This window comes from Neodiprion virginianus, chromosome 3, assembly GCF_021901495.1.
Source record: "Neodiprion virginianus isolate iyNeoVirg1 chromosome 3, iyNeoVirg1.1, whole genome shotgun sequence".
NCBI lineage: Eukaryota > Metazoa > Arthropoda > Insecta > Hymenoptera > Diprionidae > Neodiprion > Neodiprion virginianus.
The window spans coordinates 1,264,758-1,282,528 of NC_060879.1; the positions used below are offsets into that span (position 1 = coordinate 1,264,758).

General features: G+C 39.5%; 2 protein-coding genes across 5 annotated transcripts; both read right to left on the reverse strand.

Moving 5' to 3' along the window:
- On the reverse strand, positions 1-2,762 carry LOC124301364 (malonyl-CoA decarboxylase, mitochondrial-like). Of its 4 annotated transcripts, none has more exons than XM_046756297.1 (10): positions 2,322-2,759; positions 2,116-2,256; positions 1,882-2,028; positions 1,583-1,735; positions 1,357-1,510; positions 1,154-1,293; positions 942-1,077; positions 642-854; positions 429-534; positions 1-316 (listed from the first exon to the last, which is right to left on the reverse strand). In XM_046756297.1, the coding sequence occupies exons 1-10, from the start codon at positions 2,598-2,600 to the stop codon at positions 190-192; spliced, it is 1,596 nt and encodes a 531-aa protein (XP_046612253.1). In that variant the 5' UTR covers positions 2,601-2,759; the 3' UTR covers positions 1-189. The 4 variants fall into 4 exon arrangements, 2 of the variants coding, with proteins under 2 accessions (XP_046612253.1, XP_046612254.1); XM_046756298.1 differs by having other exon boundaries at positions 2,116-2,269; positions 2,322-2,758; XR_006907460.1 differs by having other exon boundaries at positions 176-316; positions 429-579; positions 769-854; positions 2,322-2,762.
- Positions 2,763-6,959: 4,197 nt separating this feature from the next.
- On the reverse strand, positions 6,960-9,742 carry LOC124300904 (peptidyl-prolyl cis-trans isomerase E-like). Its single transcript, XM_046755393.1, has 6 exons — positions 9,674-9,742; positions 9,378-9,545; positions 8,455-8,654; positions 8,124-8,375; positions 7,174-7,450; positions 6,960-7,064 (listed from the first exon to the last, which is right to left on the reverse strand). The coding sequence occupies exons 1-6, from the start codon at positions 9,740-9,742 to the stop codon at positions 6,960-6,962; spliced, it is 1,071 nt and encodes a 356-aa protein (XP_046611349.1).
- Positions 9,743-17,771: the final 8,029 nt, after the last annotated feature.

Genomic DNA, 17,771 nt, shown 5'->3' on the forward strand with positions numbered 1-17,771 from the left:
TTTCTTTCTGAATATCAGTTTTAATCTTCCACCATATCTCCTTTATAAGTTAAGCACTGTTCCCTCTCTTGATACAGCTCATAACCCCAGAACGCGTTGGGAGTACCTCGGAGTTTATGATTACTAACCATTGGAAACATGGTTTGCAATTCGGTCAGTTTCACCATCATTCTCGGCGTCCATAGATTTTCACAAGCGTGATTTTTGCAACAACGTTTCGGACTCCGCAGCTAGTCTAATCACATCCTCTGAGGCTCTAATTATATTCCTCTCGATATAGTTTCTACTATTAGCTTCAGTTTCGTGCAAATAGTACCTGAGCACGAAAATTAATTCACATAAAGATGACAGCAAGTTATTTACAAAATTTATCTCTTCTCTGTTCTTCGAGCCTTGATTTATTAACTTTAAAATAAATATATAAGTACCTGTAGTTCACCATAATACCACAGCTATTTGCTGCCCCCCGTGGTGAGGGATCAGCGAGCCAATTTATCCGCCACATAACAGCCCCATTTCGTAGGTGAAAGTTTGCTGTTGGACAACAAAAAGAAGTCTGTCTATTTTTGTTGCAAAACACTAATAAAACATGTTAAAATCACTGTACAAATGTAAGTTTAAACCCAAATAAATCAACTTACCAACGTTATTCAGAGCATAGTTTCTCCTTTTTTCATTGTAAAGATAGCTAGCACAAGAACGCAATAACGGTACTCTCAGAGCCTCGACTATGTCTTTGTTATTGATCCATAATGAATTACTCAATACCTTCTTTAACGCGGTATGAATGTCAGTGCTGCACAAAAGACTTCCAATAAGTTGTCGCTCCTCTTTAGTGAATGTTTGGCCAACATCTGAAAGAAAATATCAGCATTCTATGACCTCGTACAAGTTGAACTAATTCGGAATGAAGGATACAGTTTCGAAAAATCTTGTTTCACCATTTTTAATCCTCTCTAAAAGCCAAATCCTGTAATTTGGGATCGGGGACAGGCTGGATAGCTGATCAATTAGAGGAAATTCCTCCAAAACCTTAGCGGCGACATTTTTTATCAGATAATTACCCAATTCAATGCCCTGTAAGCGAAAGTCTTTCTCATAAATAGTTCAACAAACGTCTCTGGCACCATATTACACAGGTTTATTAGCTCACCTGTAAGCCCCTCTGCGTCGAAGCTATGGAATAAAAAACAGCTGCTTTTATTTTGGATGTGTCTTCGGGAGCTGAGGATTCAGCCTTTCCGTACATTCCATCAGTTTGAGCCTCGGTTTGAAAGACTTCCTTTACACTACCTAGGCACAAATGATACATTCAAATGGCAAGATAAACTCGTTGGCTTGTTCTGTTTTACTTACTAGGTATCGAGCCGCAAAGGGCAGTATGCAGGACAACCAAAGGCTCTCTTGGCATTGCTCTGTGTGTGAATACGTAACATCTTCTGTAAGGCCCGACTCTCCGCTTCAGGTCTGTCCAATTTTTTATAGGATGAATCATTTCGTAGTTGGAAACCTGAGTGCGATGAAATAGGTACAATAATTAACTAGAAATGAATGAACTTGAGTTTATAGTGCGATCTTCTACCTTCTCTAACATCTCGCACGAGCTTTGCCAGGTCACACGTTCTAGGTCAAAAAATCCAACAGAGAACCACTGTAGAAGAAGATCATGCAGCGTTATGTTCAGCTGTTGCACCACGATTGTTTCATCCGGATCTTTCAGCTCAGACAGAAGATTCTGAAAGTAATTTGGAGGGCTTATACTAGGATTACGTTCCTTTGCGAAGAAAAACTATAATACTGTGAATCAATGCCCAGGTCCCTACAGGTCTAATTTTAAACAAGCTCATGCAAATTGATAGTTGCCAATATAGTAATAAGTACCAAGACATCTGTTCGAAGATCGACAAGGAATTTGACTCCGTGCTTGAGCCGTCCAGTGAGTAAAAAGAGCCAGTAATACTTAGGTGTGAGAACATTCTTTAGAGTACGCTCGCCATTGATCATCTGCCTTTCGTCAAATTGCTTCTTCTGTATCAAAAAGTGTAAGAGGTTTTTTTTCAACAAATTCTAGGATTTATGGGTGTATTACTTTTCCACCGTACTCAGGATCTGTACCTCGTCGCAAGCCAAATTAAAAGCCATTTTCCGAACAACATCATGGTCGACAGCGTACTTGGAAGCCAGAGTGCGAAGGAACGTCTCTTTGTCATTTTTTGAGAGAGCGACGTACGCGTTGCAGAGGGACTGAATTTTTGTCTGAAACAAAAAGCTAACACCGTTGGAATTCAGAGTAGAAGCATACTTAGAATCTACAGGCTAACCTCGACAATCCAGTTACTGGTGTTTGGAATTTCCTTGAGTTTGAAAAGATGTCCTAGCTGCTCGATGACAGTGAGCCCTGACTGTGAGCAGCCAATATTATTGTTTTGATCCGTCATTTCTTGGCCTGAAGAAACTTTATTGCTGGTTACAACGTGGCTTGAAATCGATCTGTAAATATTCTGTGAACCGGTGGCAGATTGTTTTGCACGTTTAGCTGAAATTAGACGCGTCAACGCGATCGCTCTTCCGATCATCCTCCTAGCTCCTTGTATTTTCATTTGTGCCTATCACTCCGCTGCATGAATCATTATGAATTATGTAGCAGCGAAATTTAAATCCCAGCTACAGGTGGCAATACGTCTTAAGTCTGTCGAATACATCGGGTGTTTTGGTCGTGCGTAGCAACATAAAATCAGTGCTAAGAACATCGCTTTATAAATGTTTACATTGATAAGAAAAAAATTAAATCGCAATCACCTGAAGTAATCGTTCAATATGGCGGCTGACTATCGATATCGCGCTTTCGGAATTCAAAAGTTTCCAGAAAGTTCCGCGATGCTCAATTGTTTGGTCGACGCTCACAGTTGGAGACAGATCAGAGCGTAAGAAAATCGACGTTTAAACCGATTTTAAGCCTATTTCGACTTCATTTCAAGTTCAGATTAGTAAAAGTTAACAGAAATAAGGAAACCGGGTAAAAGTCGAAGAATTCCCGCCTGTTTTCAGCTCAAAGCTGGGTGTAAATAGTTCGGGACGGAGCGACCGTAGTCTCAGTGTGGTAGCGTTGAGTGTGTCGAAAGTTTCGTGCCACGATAATTGTCAGCTCTTTACCCTGATGAACAGTGAATTATAGGGACGCCAAAGTGTGTGTAAGTCTATAATATTCATTAGCGAAGGACGCCACGGCAATACTAACAGCAGTAGTAATACTAACAACGTTTCCTCGATATCAACGCTGTTTGTTTTCCTGAAGCGAAAGGCCATGGATTCCCCAAATTCATCGAGTGAGTACCTAACATTCTCTGTCTATCTGTACAGCATTTTGCACCTGGAAATCTACATTGCTAGATATCCATTTACGTTTAGCGTTTTTGTTGGGAATAGACGAGGTTCATTTGTACGCATAATCGACTTCGTTGAAAGTCGTCGAAGAATTTATGTATACGCCTAACGCTGCATGCAGCGGCAATTCACGATCGAAACACATCTTGTTGTGTTGCGCGCAGTTCAAGTGATTCTTTCGACCTGTCGAGACTTGCTTCCGAACGGCCGGAGTGAAAACACGCTCGCTGATAGTTCGAAATTCGAATGGCATTCTTTAAACTATGCACGTAATTCGATTACTGTATTCGCAACAAACTCATGGTAAATAATACACGAACGACGGTGTTTGGCGTAAAGAAAAAACGAGATACCGAAGTAAACTCAGCGTGCAAAACATCGACGCTTCGTTTCGGGACTCGAGTTTTTATATGGTTCGTGTCGCGATTGTGTTTTGTTGTTTGGAACGAATAACAAACCTCAGTTCGTGTTGATCACTGCGATTATTGCTTGGAATTACCCACCAGTCAGCAATTTTATTTTTTTTCAATGTTTTTCCTGGGGATCGGTACTGTCATATTTTATTTCGTCATCCTTAATTACCATGTAGCAAATGTTGATGCATTGTTGAACAGCGTTAATAATTATTTCGACATTGTGAATGAATGTAAATCGTTGATTGTTGTCTACGCCTCATGACTACTACGTTTTTCAATAATTGTGATAAATTTTTATAAGGTTGTGAAAAAATAAGAAACAGGTATACGTTTGGAATCATTACTTATTATACAATGACGCTATAACTTTTCCTTCAAGAAATTGGTGTTTTGGTAACACCATTATAATGTTATCTATTACCTGTTTATAGGGACGGGCTACATTGCACTACTATTGGACTGCATTTGGCAATGATCCGAATGAAGTATCCCGATGAATCGATTTCTCAGACCAAAGTGAAAAATAGATCCTCCACTGTACTAAATAAAAGTGACAGGTAAGTAATGGCATTATTTGTAATTATAATATTGCTTTCGATCGTAAATGATTTAAAATGTTCACCGATTTTGTACATTTATTCAATACTTGTGCTTATTTGAATTGCTTTCTATTCTTAACTTTTGCAGTTTACTTATTAATACGTAAATGTCATTGAAATCTTGTAAAAAAAAAAATTAGTTTTACCCAGACAGTTTGTAGTGACGTAAAATCTGATCTAAGTGATCGTGTAAGTAAGATCCTGTTATATCCTCATTCCAGTGTAAAAAGTGCGTCGCTTTACCGTTCATCCATCGTGAGATGTTAGGAGAACTACTACATGGAAAGTGTGGAGCATCCCGGAGGAGGTATGAATACTTATTTTAATATAATTTTTTGATAATTCAAGGTGGCACATTTAAAAGCGAAATTTGGTCCGCGCGTAAGATGCGGTGAATAAATACGAAGGCTGAGAAAAGTGATAATTATTTTGAGAAAGAATTATCCAGTTTGGTAAAATAACTCGAGTTTCGTTTCTTCTTTTTTTCCAGAGCTAAGCAGAGACATCCGAGTAACTTCTCCATTACTTGGCGACGCTGGTGAGTTTGCATGAGTTAGGTTACGGGTGTATTTCCCTGGGACTTCTCTGTCATGTGGCGTGGCGGTAACAATTGTTACACGAATCTTTGATTTTTTAGCTCTAGAGATAGACTCATTCGCAATCGCAACGATGCTTGACTTTCAATCGAGTCATTTTTTGCCATTAATTTTCCCATAGCTTAGATGAAGTTAGAAATTTTGCACGTTGCCAAAAGTGGAATGAGGATCGCGACAGGTAACCATCGCTTACTCGGCATTCGCGAGAACGAATTGCGTTTAACTATAACTGATATAATGATCTACGTTGAGATTTATCAATGACGTCGCTTAAGGGATGGATTTACCTGAGGTTTTTTAATCATATTCACATGATTGTTCAATAGATGAAATTTCGAAGTCTGGCAAAGCGTAACGTAATCAAACTGCATGTCACATCTTGAATCATTTTCAATTTTTCAAAGGCCAGCAAGTATCAATAAACTGCAGGTTTAGCTCGCTTAGAGAAATGCCGATTAGCGTACAGGATGTTCATAATTCATTTTACAAAAGGTTGATGTACCGGTAGTCCGCCGGCAATCGGTAAAATAATACCTACGTTAGAATACCAGGGTTTCTCCGAAGGCCGGCAGACTAAGGTACAAAAACATTTTGCTCCCCACAGGTAAACTACGCAAAAGTAAGTCAGAGTGACCACGGCGCAAATGAGGAAGAATGATGTGTGTTGGAAAGAATGGGGAATCGCTTAGATCGAATATAGGTAACCGGGTAGGTAGAGGTGGTCGTTTTGGGACTCGCCGCGGTGTTTACGCATGTGTGTGCGAGTGTCTCTCTTCGCAACATTTCCGTTGGATGGTTTCGTTGGGATTAAGGCGAGGGTAGGAAGGTCGAGACGTATCGCGGTGTTACTAACTTTTGCAATCCACAGCGTCAAACGATCACAGCGATTTTCTTTTTAAAACTCACGAACGACTCGGTATAAGAGTTTCCGGACCATTTGTAAGCTTTCAAATTTCAACGAGGCTCAATTTCGCATGCTTTTGCCACTGAAACGATTTCTCAGTCGTTATCTAGTTCAATTATTCAGTCGTCATTCGTCATTATTTTATTCAATCGATCTCTGTGATCGTCTGAATGGGCGAAACGCATCTCTGGACCATCTTTCGCGTTCCGTGGTACGCTGGATGGGAAGAGATGCTGAGCTCGAAGACGTCGCGTCGAAGAGGACCGCCGACCGTCACGCCACGCAATAATGCATGCCTTTTTTTCACCCCAACCCCCCTCCCGGACTTGATTCGCATCTCAGAACAACAATCCGCATCGCATTGCGTCGAATTTGTAAAGACGCAGATGCGGATTGGGTTTCTAGAGAATTTATCGACAAGTCCTAGCGCTTTAAGGTTTTTTTGCGTGTAGATTAATCGCGAGAATTGGACGCTGCTTATGCGCGACGATTTCGCAAATGATATGTAATATCAAAAAGTAAAGGACTCTCAGTGTATGAGTTTTCAGCTGCTCTCTAAATTTTGATACGAATAATGAACTCTTCAAGTTTAACCGCGCCTTTTGCGCGTCGCTTGATACTTTTCGGTTCTGTGGAAAAGCGCGGCATCGTCAAACGGCGCCCACGGTACAGGGACGAAATTCGCGACGAATACCGACTGTTCGCATAGATGTTGGTGTGGCAGCCAACTATACCGCTATTGCAGATTGCATGCCGACTGCTTTTACAATCGTCGATACGCTAGCTGATTATGCCGATACCGTAGAATGCACGTTGCGCATGCATACTTACCGACTTTTTTCGAGGATGTCGGTATTTCATTCCTGATGCATGGAATATTGCGCGTGAATTAAAAAAATCTCCCGACATGATTCAATTCGAAAATTTATGTTGGATTAGAATCTGTAGCCATGTGGGTACATCGGTTGGAATAGTATACGTACAAACTGAAGTTTCAATTCATATTATACTAGAGGAGCATCTTGCGCATCGATTCCGTCGATTGGACAAAATCAGTTGGTTAGATTCCCTCTGGATTTTTTCGACTTCCGTTGCGTAAAACCCCGCAGTTTGATACAATGGCTATTTTGATCGGTTTACCAGCGCTGCATCCCAATTCCTCGATCTAGGGTGGAAATAGTATAACATAATATTAAAAATAACGCGTACCGTTACGCAGATATAATATCCTCCAACTTTTTCTCACGGCCGAGTGTTTGACTCCCAAATCAAACCTTGTAAATATTGGTCAAGCCGCGAATTATTTTTCCGAAAACAACCCTCTTCCCGTCCATCGTCGGCAGGGATTTGAAGCTGATGTTGAACTTCGAGTCGTTCTTGTCTGGCCCGTCGTTCCACATCGAGAGAATCCCGGAACCAGCGTGTCGGAGGGTGAAATTTTCGTCCCTGAACTTTTCACCGTATATCGAAACGCCTCCCGTACCGTTGAACTTCGTCACATCTCCCCCTTGGCACCAGTAACCTGGTACTATTCGGTGAAACGGCGTCCCCCTGCCGAATGTACCCCAATCAAAGAACCCAACGATCCCGGTACGAGTTGAAAGTGGATTTAAAACGGTGATCCACACGGAACACTCCATTTAACGGAGGTCAATACAGGATCCAAAGCTCCATGAAAGGGCCATATCCATGGTAGATCTCTAATAGACCTTATTTTCGAAGTCTGTATCTCGGAAGCTACGAATTTTTGGGACTTGTGTTGTCCGTGAGAATTAATTTTGATCGGGAATATATGTACTATAACATGCTGGAAATCCAGCCAATTCGAGCGCGAGTCACTTTCCATAAGGATTTTGCGGGGTCCTCAAACAAGGCCCCGGCAATTTGGCACTTTAGTAGCGAATTTCGTCCGCTATCTGCGTGTTTGGTGGTTCTTAAGTGACTAGTCTGTATTGCCTAAGCCTTGGACCTTTTGTCTAGGACATTAACAAAATTTTCAAGCGATAGTTTCAAATATTTTTCACGACGCGTCCGTTGAAGGTAATTCTTCCGTGTGGATGGAATCGAGGAGCACATGAATAAAGGATGGAAGGAACGTCCGTTGGACGTCCAAATTTATTCTTCCGAAAATTCATGAAATCTTTACCGGAGAGCTGTGCGGATAATTGCCAGAGTTCTACTCAATCCATAATCATAAAATTCGTAAGACGAGGTGGAGTTTTACCTGTACGAAAGTCCCTCGTGACCGCGGCATAAAGCGGCAAAATTCTCGCAAGTTATCGGGACGATATCGTCGTAGAGTTCGAAGACGATTCGGCCCAGGTCATCCCCGGATTTTTTTAGTCTCAGGTCGAAAAAGCATCGGGTACGTTTTTTGGGGGCGATCATCCCGTCCGCCCCTTCGGGCACCGGGTCGCTCGTAATTTGGGCTCGATTGGCCCCAAGGCTCCCGGGGCGTTTCCAAATTAACGGGTACCTAAAATCGTGGCACGCTTTACATTTCTATAGTCGGGAAATTGCCCGAGGAAATTAATGCGGTCTTTATCCACCCTCACTTCGCGGTGTGCTCCATGTTTAACTCGATGCGTTTCCAATCCCTGAGGAATTCCGCCGTCGGGTAGGTAGCCTTCGTCGATTCTATACCGCGTAGGAATTCTTTGTTCTCTCTCGTTATCCTACGGTTGTCCATTTCTGCTTTTTCTATCACCATCGACTTTCCCAGTTTCATTGTCGGCTCTGAACAGTCCGTTTTACCCTGCGGTTAATCACGACCGTTATATTTAAGGACGTACCTGACTATACATTTCCAACCAAAAGCGATTCTCGTCGATAATATTGAATACTTTGCGATAAGGTAAAAGTTGGAAGAAAAGCAACCACGATAAAGGCGATAAGAATAATAATAATGACCAAGAGTCATCAGTAAATTGCTTAGGCAAAACTTTGATCAACGAATTTTTTGCGAATGTTTTTTTTTTTGTTTGTCACGTGAAATGAGTCGGTTGATTTTTTCGAATACACGTGAATTTTTAAAGCATTTTCTCGATATTTCGAGATTTCTGTTTTCGAAAATTTTTAAAGGCTGTAATTGAGAAACTATTCGTTCAATGCCCCGGAAATTTCTTGATTGTAATTTGCAACGGTTTTACAAAAACGTATCCGAAGTTCACAATTTTTCCTCCATTTTTCAAAATTTCAATTTTTCGAAAATGGAAATTTCAAAATAATGAGAAATTTTTTTGCAAATTCATGTGCATTCAGAAAAATCAACGATTTCGTTGTTTGAGCAATTTATTGATAACTTTTGGGCATTATTATGATTCAAATTCAATTTTCTTGACGCCTCTGTTGTGGTTGATTTTTCCCGATTTTTATCTTATCACAAAGTATTCAATATCGTCGACGAGATCCACTTTCGGTTGAGAATGTACAGCGAAATTCGTAGTTCAGGGTGTCTGACAGATGATCAAACACCAACACCCAAACGGTAAACGAAGTTCAATCGTTGCACTAGCTCCAAGTTTTCTCTGTCGATGATTTTTAGTCGCGCAGCATCGGCCAGCAGGTTCCGTGATTTGAGGTATATATCCGGATTGAATTTGGGCGCCTTGTTGTCGACCTTCGCCTCCACTTTCGAGAAGTCATACTGCACTCAGAAAACAATTTGGTCGCAATTACCAAAATTACCTAAAAAAGTGTCGTGTTCCGCCTTGCAAATCGCAACTGTGTGGATCACGCAAGTTGTGTTGTTGGATCCACTGCGAGACGACTAACCTCCGACTTTGCTGTTGAATTTCGCTTCCCTACTTTCGAACTTCTTCCAGATTTCTGCTTGCCTCTCATTTTCACCTCGTTTAGACAACGTACTGTTAGGTCTACCCGACGACGACGAGGAAAGGAAGAAGAAGAAGAGGAAGAAGGAAAATTGAGTGGGGTGTAAAAAATTTACCTCCAATTTCGTACCATGTCAAAAATTTAAAGCCCCGTGAAGTTGGACCGTAACATGACTAACACGATATCTACCAACCCCGCCTCCGTTTGGCACTCGGCAAATTCGGAAGAATGAATTATCGCCACTCGTTTTACTTCACCGTATTCAACTTATTTTTATCTTCATTTTCTTTTTATTTTACTCTTTCCCTCTCTCTTTTTCTCCGCATCTGTCTTCTACTGTCAGAACCAAACCTCCGACGGTGAAACATGGACGTCTCGGAATAACGATCAAAATTGACAAGTGTATACGTATAATGTAAAAGCAAAGTACGATGTAGGCACTCAAATCTTTATTCATCGCTCTAAAATAAACATTCACCTCCCTTCCGTTTCTGCAGTAAGTACCTAATTTCACTCTGCACGTCGTACGTACATACTGGGGTGATTCGTTTTTTAACTTTTCTCTTCTTTTTGAGGTGCGACTCGAAAAATTGGTGCCAAATATTGAAAAAAAAAAAATTGTCGCAAGACCTGGAGGAGGTAGCAAAATACTTAGAGATCCCTGCTGATTGTTGTAATATTTTTTATTTATTTTTACGTCCATTTTTGAGTGGCATCTTGATAACAAAAAAAGCTAAAAAATCATTCATCCGAATACGTGTACGATTGAAAATTGAGGATAGTTTTAAGATAATTGATATCTTAAAAACATTGCAAAATCCTTCACCGCAGGTATGAACCTCGTACAGTTCGGAAATGTCCAATCCTTGTCACGACAATGTTTCGATCTTCCCGGATTCGCCTTCCTTAAAAAATTGCTCGTCGTCGATTTGCGCGAAGGAGGCGTTGGACCCGGTGGACGACGTCATCGTTGATCCCCCGAAGGAACCAAACGCCGTTCGTAAATTACGAAAACCAGCAAAAAGCGAATCTCCGATAACGAAAACTCGAAAACGACCCCATTCCAGGTACAGGAAACCCTGACGGCGCTTCGACGGGACTACGGAAGGGTTTTTGCCGCTCTGAAAAAGCACCAGACCACCGCGCTAGAAGCTCTGACATTGAAACTACGACTCGGGGAGGACGAGGCGGAGTCCCGGACCCCGAGGGCGTTCGAGGTCCTCCGAAACGACCGGGAATCGCTCCGGGCGACGATCGAAGGCCTGAACCAGACGCTCCTTGACCAGCGGATAAGGGTCGCCGAGCTTAGAGAGGCCAACAAGAGGTACAGGAGAGACAGGGTCCAGCTCAGAAATGATCTCGACGCCCACATGGCAGAGGTCAATTACCTCACGAGGATGTCCGCTGCCTCGTCTGGTGGTGGAGATCCCCTGGTCGTCAGGAAGATCGCAAAACTCGAGGAACGGAATCGCGAACTTTTGGCCAGGTGCCACAAGCTGCGCTTGAAGCTCTTAGCCGTCTCGAAGAGGGGAAAAACTCCTCGCAGGATATCGACGACCATTCGTCCCAGGGTGATCAAGCTCATCTCCATACCGCGGAACGCATCCGTTTTCAAAAAGGATGCAGCGTCTTCACCTCCCAGGCTTTCAAACCTTTCGTCAAACTCCTGTCGGGTACTCGTCAGTATCGAGCCTGCCAAAATGGATTACGATGGTTCTGCAGATAGTTTCGAACCGCGTTTGGTACTCAGTAGAGAATTGATGGATGCTATTCGGGAGTGGAATCGAGTCTTTCTAACGTCCGAATCGAACAGTTTAGGGAGTTTAACGAGGAGGAAAATTCTTCGTTTGAAATTTCGCGAAGAAATTAAGAAGGTGGCGAGTGTTAGGCGGACTTTCATCGGTACAGATCCCGTTCTTATCGATAGGATTGAGTTTGAGGTTAGGTTTCATCTACAGCTGAGCAATGATTCGAATCGGGGGCTGAGGGTTAGGGATGGAAAATCTCGAGGTTGTACTAGGAAGGAATGCTTCACGCAAACTTCGTCGAAGGGTTGTCGGGTGTTCGACGAGGAAGTTAGGGATCAGAGTCGGAAATTATCATTTTTGAAAAAAGGAATCGACGCCAACGTCTCGTGTTTGAAAAACGGCGGTAATACCCGTTTTTCATCATCGTCCTATTGTTCGTACGATAATAATAATAATTGTCCCCGTCGTCGTAGCGTAAGGTTCGATCCTGAGGTCAGATGCTTCCGCGTCGATGACATCGACTCGAAAATATCTTGCGCTAAACGTACGAAGTTTATTCAAGGTGCTCGTGATCTTTTTCACACTTACACGATCAGCCTCAGAGCCTGCAGCGATATTATAGACGAGGAAATTGTAAAAAGCGACGAAACCGTGAAACCAACGAAAATTTCGTCGTCTAATCTCTTTCCGGAAAATCAACAATTTTACTCCCTGCTGACAGGCACTGTGTACAATTGTTTCGAATGAGTCGTGAAATGTAATAATAAATATGTTCATCTTATATGATCGTTGTTCTCATCTTGTTTGTTTACTTACTTTTTCATAGGATACTGTGTGAGGGGATAAATGAAAGACAATAATTATTACACAATGATTTTGTCGTGATCTCGTTCACTGGCTGAGGCGTTTATTTTTATTGTTATTTAATTTAATTTTTTTTTTTTTTTATACATATATAATATATTTATTTATTCATTTCACCCATTTACTTTTCCTTTCGCTTCGTGTTTTTTAAATGTAATTCACTCTCCTTCATCTTCCCCTCTTCTTATTTTCTTCTTTTTGTTTAATATAATGAGTAGTTTTTTTTTTTTTTTTTTTTTGTTCTCTTCTCTTCTTCGCTTTGGGCTGAATTCTTTCAATCAGTTGGGTGATACGGTATTATTTTTTGTTCGTGGATTTATTTTCATCGTCATTCGCCGATACTCGTTTCATAGCCATGACGCATGGACTAATCATACGCTTCACCGAACAGTTTAATCATCGTGCGTAACATATAATTAGTCCAGTTTGATTCAATTTTCTTTACTTTCGCGCAGTATACATATGATTTTTGCATATAGTTTTTTTTTTTTTCTCAGAATCTTTCCTGCTCCGCAGTTATACCTTTTACAGTTGTCACTTCCATCTATCTATAATTCTTTCGCTCGTTTCATTACATTATTATACTTTTATTCTGTATAATAATTTATTTCATATATATAATATATACGCATTATTATATTATGTATAAGGTAGTAATATAAACCGACAGGATATTTCACAATAATAATGCAATGACGATTTCTCATATAATAAGAATTTTCAATTATTATAATTATTTTTAATCTTAGGTTTCTTTTTTTTTTTTTTTTTTTCATCTTTTTCGTCGCCACACTTCTTTCTCTCCTTATCAGAATTTCGTTCAATTTTCTGGCACCTTTTTTTTTAATTTTTTTTTTTTTTTTTTTCAGAGTTAGTATAATTCACTGATCAATTCAGGGTGTGTACGGTTATGTATGACCGTGTACATATATGTGTATTTACATATATACCTATACGTATATGTATAGTACACACATATATAGGTACGTTGCATTGTGGCATTATTGATAGTAAAATATACACATAATTCACTTATATATACATATATAAATTATATATAATTTTTATGTTGATGATTTGTCAAAATTCTTATTCAACATCATCAGCATTATTGTTAATATTATTATTACTATCATCACCGATAACTATTTCCTCTCTTTTTCTGACTCTTTTTTCGAACAACAACAACCATAACAATAATAATAATAATAATAATAATAATAATAATAATAATAATAATACGTGTACATAATAATGCCGATCGGAACATCCAACAGTTGAAGAATTAGTTAATTTATACTTAGCATAATTTAGGGTAGGATAGGTCAGGGCAGGTTAGGATAGTTCAGGTTAAGTCAGGCATTTACACGTAGGTAGTCGATGCAATGTGTGAATATTACTTAGGTACATCGTAACAGGATATCTCCGATCGCGGGAGAGAAGACGCATGCTTTTTATGATACTTGACAAATCCTTAGATTATTATTGTTATTCTTTTTTTTTTTGTCCATTCGTCATAAGCAGTTTCGCCTGCGGGAAATTTGTTTTTGTGGTTTTCTGTTTTGGTATTGGTTTTTGGTTTTGTTTTGCTTTGCTTTGCTTTTTTCAATTTCATTTCATTCTTCATCACCAAATCGCTGCACATAATTACAGGCATAGTAATTGTTTCGGTTAAACGCGATTCGTCGTTCATATTGTATAATCGAACCTGGAGTTATTTATTTATTTATTTATTTATTTTATATATTTATTTATTTATTATTCTTTTTTTTTCTACTACCTTTTTTCCTCTATCTTGTAGTTATACATTTATCGATACATCATATCATTGTTACACGCAGGTGTGATGAGAGTAAGAACGATGCCTAACAAATTATAATATGTATGTATATTGGGTATAATTAATTCATATACATACTTGTAGGTATATTGTACATGAATTATGTCATTAGCAGACGAAATTTATTATATACAATGTACATCATCATCATCATCATCATCATCATCTATGAGACTAAAAATTCTATCCAATAAATAGTGCACACAACACGCACATATTTTATTACGTGAAATTAATTATTCTTGTTTCATATAATAATAATGATATAAATCATATGATATCTATACTGGAAAAAATACCCTCCAGCCGAAATCTTTCGTGAAAATGTTTAATTCGCGAGAGGGAAATGTTTTTACTTTTCATTACTTTTCCCTGTGTGAGAAAAGTATTGGTTTCGGTCGAAAATTATTTTGTCTAATTTCAACGAATCTTTACGTTTTCGGGCCTCTAGAATCCAGAAAACAGGTTTTTGGAAAAAAGTCGGACCGTCGATCTGTCCGATAAACTGCCGCGACCATCTCGGCTTCCGATCGATGAAAAAATTTGAAACTTACAGAAATTATTTGAATCTTACGTTCTACCGGAAATGAATCGATTCTCAATGTTTAACCGACAAACAGACACGTTTTCTAAATAAACGATTATCTTTTTCTCAGATTATATTTTTATTTGAAAAATGATTTATAAAATTTTTATTTTTCAGAAATGTTTTTCTTTCTTGTCCTTCATTCGAAATTTTATCATTCGTCTGCCAAGTCCTATCAGTTTCAGATATTTCACTCGGTCGTTTTCAAGATCATCGCGGAAGTTTGTCGGACAGACCGACAGACTCTAATCCATTTTCACGACGATGAAATGTATCGCAAAGAAAGCGTTTTTATCCGGCTTGTTTTTCTTGCTTCGCAAAAAGAAATTTCGCTGTTTTTAAGACAGGTTCTTAAAACATCACAAACGAAAAAAAAATTTGAGATTTTTATTTTCCAAGGTTTTCACGGGTCTTGTTATTGAAAAATTTCATGATCAACCTTCTTCCGATTTAGCGTGGAATGTCCCGTACACGTACGTATCGGTATCTATGTATTTGTATGTACCATCTGACTTATATCGCGTTGGTAATATATTTATTAACGAATGAACTAAGAAATTTGATCGATAAAGAGAATGAAAGAGAAAGAAGGCTAAATGCACGGTCGCGACTATGACATGCGTACAATTTTCACTGCACATGTTACATATCCCGCGAGATCGATACGCTGAAAGACGAAAAGAAATGAAAAAATGCAGACCCACACCGATTTGTAAACGGGCGTCGGATTTCTCCGCGTGACATGGAATTTCCGGCCACTCGTGTTACACTCGTTGCGCGATACGTTGTTCCTCAAGGGTAAAAGATGGATATCCTCCCTCCCTCCCTCTCACGCCCTTATCGACACATTTTTTTTCTTCGGGTATTCTCTCGTCATCCCCGATTCACGCTGTGTGCGTGCGTGTTTGCGGTGTATTGGTATACGATACACGTGTCGTGAGGGGGATGAACGCGAGATGTCGGAGGGTGGCTGTCGTAGGAAAGGAAAAGGAAAGAGGAGGGTGTAGGTTAAGTGGGTAGGCATGCGGATACACGTATAGTATGTACACGTGTATACACTCTGTCTGTATATCTATAGGGTGTTATACTTGTACACGTACGTATATCGCATATGTACGCACGTATATTCGGGGCAAAATAAATATAATTTTTGCGTGGCTCTAAGAATAGAACCTCCTCCCACGCCGCGTATTTGTATGTACGCCACACGACGTGCGTCTCTCTCTCTCTCTCTCTCTCTCTCTCTCTCTCTCTCTCTCTCTAGAGTCTGGGTATGCATACATCGATCCGATTTCGAACGCTTGCGACAAGCAGAAAAAAGGTAATGAAAAGCAGGGAGAAGAAAAATAAAAAAACAAGAAAATAAAGTATAAAATATATAAAACAAAAAATTTGAAAACATGCGTGACAGAGAGTGAATAATTGATTCTCCACCGATACGCTGCTCGAATTAATTAACAAGTTCTTCCTGTACAATGCATGCGTGATCATTTATTATTGAAGAAAATTGTAAAAATTTTTTTTTTCCCGCTTATGCGTAACGAGCGTTTGTGTTGTTGTAATATTGTATTGAAACAGGTATTTGTCATTTTGTTATTACGTGTATACATTGCTACGATCGATCCTTCTAATGTAATCGGCGATTATTTGTTTTTTATGCTCACATCATTTTTTTTTTTTTTTTTGTCATTTTTCTCGTTAAACCGATATTTCGATGCGAAATTTATTGTATCATGGAAATTGATAGAAGATGGAAAAGCGTTTCTTTCGATACAGATAATTTATTGAGCTGAACGTGTAGTGATAATGATAAGAATAGTAAAAATAATGACAACAATAATTTTGTTTGACAGGATAACCGCACTGCTGCAGCAGAGGATATATATTTAAACGTATATATGCATACTACGGTGTTTATTTAGGGGCAGGAACGGCGTTTCGCAGATATATATTTTATAGGTACCACAAAGCGTGTACCAGCGGCTAGATAACTTACTCATTTACAATTTCGTCACTCGCCGTTGGATAGATAATTTCAAGCAAATAAGACGAGCTCTTTCGAACTCGACGGTCTTATTTTTATACAACAATGTAATACATTTGATGCAATATCGAACCTTTGAGTTAAATCGGTGTACATACATACATGCGTATATGTATTCGTGTGTGTGTGTGTCGACTAACGGTTTTTTCATATCAATATTGCCCTGCTCGGAATTTTCGTATAGTGTTGTAATTTGCTAATTATAATCGGAGTGATTGAAATACATATTATATACACATGTTTGTATTCTCACGGGAAAAACAATGATAATAACAGCATTTCCGAAGAGACGGAGAGAATAAAAAGAAGAAGAAATTAATAAAATGACGACGATTCAAATTTTATTATCGTTATGATTCGTCTTCTCTCAACTAAAGAAAAATAAAGAATCAATCGATGTACACGAGTTGCGAAATATTTGACACTGACTGTTCAGTCCCGTTGCGCATGGAATTACGGTGTGTGATATTGTATTCTACATTATAATACGCAGAGAAACGAGCAACGATTCGGTGAAATGGAGTAATAGAGACTTGCAACAGACAGACAGACAGACGCGTTATTATACGGGTTGTAATTAATTCGCGTAGATGGGGATATAGGTGTAGGCGTATGTATAGGTGGACGTAATTTGTCGGTGCCGAAAGTCTAGACACTCGATTTTTGGAATATGAGGCTTTTGCGGGTGAAATGAAAATCCGAGGAAATTTGATACGAGGTCTCGAGGGCCGAGAGATCAGCTGGAAGGATCAAGCGAAGTCGCGCGCAAGACGAACGCGATTATATATCTTTCTGTCTCTCTCCCGTCTCTCTATTTCTAGCCAAGCATAGGTGAGGTGTGCGTACGCAATTAGCCGTGAAAATCAAATCTCTATGAATATCCGAATTATACGCACTTAGCTGTAGCGTGCAAATTCAATGTGAAACGAAAAAATTGTCCATACTTGGTAAATTGG